This window comes from Hyaena hyaena, unplaced genomic scaffold (genome assembly GCF_003009895.1).
Source record: "Hyaena hyaena isolate Hyena2069 unplaced genomic scaffold, ASM300989v1 scaffold_1540, whole genome shotgun sequence".
Taxonomy (NCBI): domain Eukaryota; kingdom Metazoa; phylum Chordata; class Mammalia; order Carnivora; family Hyaenidae; genus Hyaena; species Hyaena hyaena.
The window spans coordinates 1-6,536 of NW_024082177.1; the positions used below are offsets into that span (position 1 = coordinate 1).

Here is a 6,536-nt window from a genome sequence, read left to right on the forward strand (position 1 = left end):
TCTTGAATGCTGACAAAAACTGAGGACTGATGGATGTGGGGGGGAGGAGGGATGGGCATGGAGGAGGACACTTGTGGGGATGAGCACTGGGTGTTATGTGGAAACTAATTTGACAATAAACTATTTGTAAAAAAATAAATAAATAAAAATAAAAAATAAATTATATAAAAACTTAAAAAGAGAAAAGAAAAAAGTTTCCTTTTTAAATAAAAAAGTGACAGGAAAATCATGACTGTAGACAAATTCAGGTAACGTGAAAGAAGTTATTTTAGAGCAAGACTCTAGAGGTCTGTCCTATAGTTCAAACCATGATGCTTTCATAACTGGTTTTTCCTCTTCTCGATTCAGTCAGTCTTTTTTGAGTATCAGCTATTTTCAGGCATAGTACTAGGCACTAAGGGGATACAAAGGGAGTTAAGGTATAGTCCTTGCACTTAGTGTTTATTTCAATCCTTTCTTAGATTTCAATGACTCTTTTGTTTTAAAATATGCCAGCCCATCCCTGAAAATGGAGGAATAGATGAAATAAGATTGGCAAAATATTGAGATGTATTGAATTAGAGTGATAGTACCCCAAGGGTTCATTTTACTTTTCTCTCTACTTTTGTGTATGCTTGAAATTTACCGTAATAATGAAAGAAAGAATCTAGCAAGTAAGATAAGCTATAACTAAAGGTAAATCAGCATTAATGCTAAGTATCATTTTTGGAGAATCTCTACACATACACGTTTTTGTACCACGGGGGATGGAGGGGAAATACCAGGTGCAGTCCACAAATATTTACTAAACATTTATGCATCAGGAAGAAAGGGTATGGTCTTCATTTAGCAGCCAAGAGTGCCAAATCAGCGTTCCAAACCCAGCTGGTTTCCAAACCCATCTGGTAGTCCTGTAAGCACAAGGCATCTCAGAGCATGGCCCCAGGCACATGATCCTACTCCCACAGGCCTCTCCGGAACAGCAGTAGGGGAAAGGCTGATATTTTGCTATTCCTTCTACTCTAGCAGAGCTCCTGAGAGCTGAGTGTCTGCACATGTTGTCCTACCTTCTTTGGGCCTCTGGTATTCATTATTCTATTTATAGCTCCCTTACCTGCTTCTAAGTGATCACTGCCCAGACCCTGAAGAAGCAATGATTCCCTGGGCGGGGGGTAAGGATGGGATAGAAATGATGACAGCCACTTACGAGTACAAGTCATTTAAACTCAGAGACTGAGTTCCTAATTGTAAGCTCCAAAACTGTAAACATTTAAGCAAGAAAATGATGATGGCATTGCATTTTAACCCACAGAATACAATGAAGAGTCCACAGTGATGCAGATGATCAAAAAAACAAATGGGAGGAAAAAGGGCAGCTCTTTCTTACTGGAAACTCACAATTAATAAGAAAGCAGGAAATGGAAAAAATCACTGAGCAAACACCACTGTAACAACTGTTGCAGACGAGATCCATCAATGGGTATTAAAATTAGTGGGTGAAAAGTTGAAGATAAACAGAGTTTGCATAGTCTCAAGTATCTCCCCCAATATAATTATTAGTTGCTAAGGGAAAGACAATAACTTTACACTGGTGTAACATAGGTTTCACCGTAAGTGATCAGGTTTCGTGTCATCAGTGAGAAGACCTATTAACCTCATGAATCAGTGATATATTGAACTCCACAAAATAACTGATCAGTACTCTTCAAGAGAGTCAAAATAAAGAAGGACAAGGAAAAACTGAGGAAATATCTCAGATGGAAGAGACTAAGGAGAAATAATCAAATGCAGTGTAGATCCTGGATAGATGATGGGAACAACAACGAAAAATTATTGGCAGGAAAATTGATGAAATTCCAATAAAATCTGTAGTCTAGTTAATAGTACTGATAACTGAACCATGGTTATGTAATGGTCTGATATTAGAGGAAGTTGAGTGATTTATCTGTACCATTTTTGCAACTCTTCTCTAAGTCTAAAATTAATTAAAAATTAAAAGTTAAAATTTTAAAAGTCAGAGACTGAGTATAACCCAAGTCAACACATGACAGTCATGTTAACTTAATTCTCAAAGAGAATCATTGTTTTTTATATTCTTGGACCTCAAACTGACCTGACACATAGCAGGTGCTGTTTGGTAAATAATCAGGGACTTTCTAGAGAATATTAGTTGAAATACATAAGGACAAACCATAATCCCAGGTGACTACCAAAAACAGATGGTGGGGGGCAGGGAGAGAAGGAAAAATAAAGATTAATAAAGAAAGGAAAAAAATTAAATGGGTCCTAAATTTTGGGAACATTTTAAGAACTCAAAAAGGCTCACCCCGATGCTTGCTCCCTTTATTTAACAAACACCAACACTTTTCTAAAAGAGCCCCACCTCTAATAAATGCCACTTTCTCTCGGTCACGTCCACCACCTTCTGGTCCTCTGCCATTGAGTATTCAAAAGCAGTGCTTCTCTTTTCTGATTCTGAAAGGAACTGCTGCTTAGACATCACTTCCATCCTGAAGCCACAGAGCACACAGGAGCAGTGTCTCGCACTCTAGGCAAGAGCTGCCGGATGGTCCTGTGTTAACTGTGTTACAACAAGGGTCGCCACAAAATAATCAGGAAACATGCAGTAAATTTAATCAGCAAAGGACTGACATTGTTTTATATAGTATTTGTTATGCAGCATAACAGAATCTATGAGAATTTTGGATGGGACTTTTTTTTTTCTTAATGTTTTATTTATTTCTGAGAGAGAGAGAGAGAGAGAGAGAGAGAGAGAGAGAGAGACAGCGTGAGCAGAGGAGGGTGAGAGAGGGAGGGAGACACAGAAACCAGAGCAGGCTCCAGGCTCTGAGCTAGCTGTCAGCACAGAGCCTGATGTGGGGCTCAAACCCATGAACCCTGAGATCATGACCTGAGCCAAAGTCAGCCGCTTAACCAACTGAGCCACCCAGGAGCCCAGGAAAATGAATTTTTAACAAGCTCCCCAAGTGATTCTTCTACCTACTAAAATTTGAGAACAACTGAAATAAGAGAATGGATCTAGAAGGCAATAGATCCTTCAGAAATGTTCATTTTCCGTCTAGTGAGGAAAAGCAGTGAGAAGATATGTGAAAATGAGATTTTCAAATGCATTTTAATAGCTTTTACCTCCAACACTTAGTAATTTATTCTAAGGAAATAATCAGAGAGTCAGACCACAATATTCAAGCCAACATTATAAAAATAACCAAAAACTGAAAAGAATCAGAATGTTAACAATACAGAGCTGATTTAATTCATTACAGTAACTCCATACGCTGGAACGTATGCTTTTTATTAAAAAGGTGTTTAAAAAACTTAACTGCATTGGAAGGTACTCACAATAGCAAACTGGAAAAAAAACAGAATGTAAAAATGCACATAGATTATAATTCCAATTAATCTCTAAACGTATGGTGTACATGTCTTTTATATATATGTCAGAATGACTGGTGGTTGTTTGTTAATTATAGGATTTGGGAAACTGTGTTTTTACCCTATGTTCTAATTGTTCTAAAGTGGGGTTTTTGTGGGGCACCTGGGAGACTCAGTCAGTTAAGCGTCCAAGTTCAGGTCATGATCTCATGGTTGGTAAGTTCGAACCCTGTGTCAGACTCTGTGCTGACAGCTCAGAGCCTGAAGCCTGCTTCAGATTCTGTGTCTCCCTCCTCCATTCACACTCTGTCTCTCTCTCTCTCTCTCTCAAAAAAAGTTAAACATTAAATAAAAAAAATAAAGTGAGGTTTTTGTGGTTAGAAATGTTTTTTCTAATGCAATGACTATATAGATTTCCCTCAAAATACATTAAAATTTATATATGACACAATAAATAGTTGTACAAGATACAAGATTGTAACTTTCAGTTCTGTAAGTTTGGCAGTAATTTATTAGTATAACTTTTAAGGAAATCTGTTCTAAAGAGGCCCCAACAAGCCCAAATCTGAAAGAAAAACCTCACAGCTGTCCGTAATTTTCAATGCCAGAGAATCCTGTGGTCTCTGTTTGAAATTCCTATCCCTAGGCTCTACTCCCAGAGATGTTTATTTCAAAGGTCTGAGTGAGGTCGGGGAATCCATATTTTCAACAGGAACTTAGGTATGTTTGAGAAACCACTGTCCCTCAATGACTTAAAAAAAGAGGATAAACCCACCACTGACTTGATTTTTATGTTACCACTCTGAATAAAAGACCTTCAAAGAGATAAATAATTAGCACTCAAATCATTTGCATGCATCTCTGGAAAAAGCACCCATTATTAGCTCAGTTTAACGTAGATACTAAATACTTATTTTTTTTATTTTTTTTAATGTTTTATTTATTTCTAGGAGAGAGAGAGAGAGACAGCGTGAGCAGGGGAGGGTCAGAGAGAGAGGGAGTCCCAGACTCTGAAACAGGCTCCAGGCTCTGAGCTGGCAGTCAGCACAGAGCCCGACGCGGGGCTCGAACCCACGAACCGCGAGATCATGACCTAAGCGAAAGTCGGACACTTAACCGACTAAGCCACCCAGGCGCCCCACTAAATACTTATTTGATGTGACATATAAAATACAATAACAGAGCTAGTTTTATTGCCCCCTCCCCAAACAAGATTATGTGGTCAAACAGGTAAATACTTTTCTCTCACAGGTGTTTCTAATCTGATCCAGGCGTGGATCTTCTCTCCCAATAATGCACAAAGACAGGAACCTGTAGATTTTTGCAATTTCGTGGGGTTTAAAGGTCAATCTTGTTCCAGAAGATAAAATTCCAAAAAGACAGACTATGGTCCAATCAGGCTATATCTGCTTGCCCTAGAGACACATTCCAAAGTTCCTGCCCAGCCCTCCTACCTAGTCTAGTAGGATAGTCTTCTACCCCCTTTTAAAGCCCAGTGTCTTAGCCTGGACCCTAAATAATATTGATGCCTGGACTTCCTTGCATCCTTAACATGTTATCTTCCTTTCTTAAAAAGTTTAGAAATTTAAACACACACACACACACACCTCTCCTCAACCCTCCAAGTACTATCTTCTTGCTCCTCCTTTTCATCACCAAAGGGCTGCAAAGCTCTTCCTGAGCCCTGGCCGCCTCCACGTCCTCAGGCATCTCTCACTCTTGAACACCACACAACCCAGCGCGCGCCCACTTTGTTGGTAACTGCTCTCTAACGCTACCAATCCAAAGGCCTTTGTTCAGTCCCAATCCTCCTAGACGTTTCTATTATTTTCAAACTAGAGAGAGCCCTTATCTAAGGGAAGACCGATCAGCAGACACGGATCGACAGACGGGGGATGGACTCCCGGAGCGGGCAGGTGTCTCTGAAGTACTTTAAAAGCCAGGTGACTCACAACTCTCCGGCGCCAGCAGGCCAGCAGGCCAGCAGGCCGCAGGCTGGGATCCGCTGGTCGGTTTCCTAGGAGAAACCCTGGGAGAGAAGGCTCCAAGGAGGAAGGGGCTTTTTCACGCTGATGCGCCCGCGGGGAAAGAGGTGCTGGGGGACGACCCCAGATTCGGGCGACCGCCCCTAAACCTCTCCCTACCTGGCAGCACCGGGCCGGCTTCCCCGTCCGCAGCAGAGGGAGCGCCGCGGGGGCGCTCGCACCTGCGCCGGTGCCTCCCGCCAGGCTCGGCCTCCGCAGGACCCTGTCAGGCCCCACCGCTCGGACTGGGGCAGGACAGCCGCACCGAGCCAGGCCCCGCCGCGCTGCGCCCGCCTCCCGCGCGCCCAGCCCCAGCGCGGTGCCCACCCGGATGCGCCCCACGGCGATGCCCACACCGAGCCCGCCGCCGCCCGCCGCACCGGACTGCGCGTCCCAGGCGCCTGCGGAGCCAAGGCCCGGCATACTCACCACAGACGCGGCCGCAGCCAGCACCGCCGGGAGAAGGGGGGGAGGCGTGAGGACCCAAGGGGACCGCCCCCGCCGCCCCGGAGGAGGTTCCCGAGCGCGGGCTCCGCCCCCCGTCCGCCCAGAGAGTCGGATCCGCGGGGCCTCGGGGGCGGGTCTGGCCAGTTTCTCCGCTAGCGTGGCGCTCCACCCACGGCTGGCCGGACCCCACCCGCGCGGTGGAAGAGCAAAGAGGGAGAAAGAGGGGTGGACCTCTTGTCTTTTGGGAGATCTTTAAAGCCTTGTGCCAGTAATACTTAGCTAGGTGCTGGGCGCTTCCCAAATTCGCCCTGTGAATGCTCACAAAGCACTGGCTCCTTCAAAGAGATGGTTAGTTCTGGTTTTACACAATAGGAAACTGAGGCTTCAGAGTTTAGTAAACTTACCTTGCATCACCTGACGGGTTTCAGCTCCCTCAACTATGTAACGTACCAAATCACCTGCCTTTCCCACTTCCCATTTCGCCGGACGATTGAGAATATTAACTGAATAAATTATTCGAAATCCCAACTTCTCCAAAGGTATTATCACAGAAAGTCAAGACAGAATTATATTGATACTAAAGATTTAAGTGAAAAATCATCGTGGGTCTGATTAGGCAGGCAGGATAGCAGGCCAGATTCTCCAGGACACCCTACCACTGACGAGAAAAGAGATTTTCCATGATTTCTCCAT

The 6,536-nt window shown here is 43.7% G+C and overlaps 1 protein-coding gene across 1 annotated transcript; it reads right to left on the bottom strand.

Annotated features, from left to right (window-relative positions):
* Positions 1-2,368: 2,368 nt before the first annotated feature.
* On the bottom strand, positions 2,369-6,321 carry LOC120225964. The gene is made up of 3 exons (XM_039224157.1): positions 6,302-6,321; positions 5,517-6,081; positions 2,369-2,560 (listed from the first exon to the last, which is right to left on the bottom strand). Exons 1-3 carry the CDS (start codon positions 6,319-6,321, stop codon positions 2,528-2,530), a joined length of 618 nt encoding a protein of 205 aa, XP_039080088.1. The 3' UTR covers positions 2,369-2,527.
* Between the last annotated feature and the right edge of the window lie 215 nt (positions 6,322-6,536).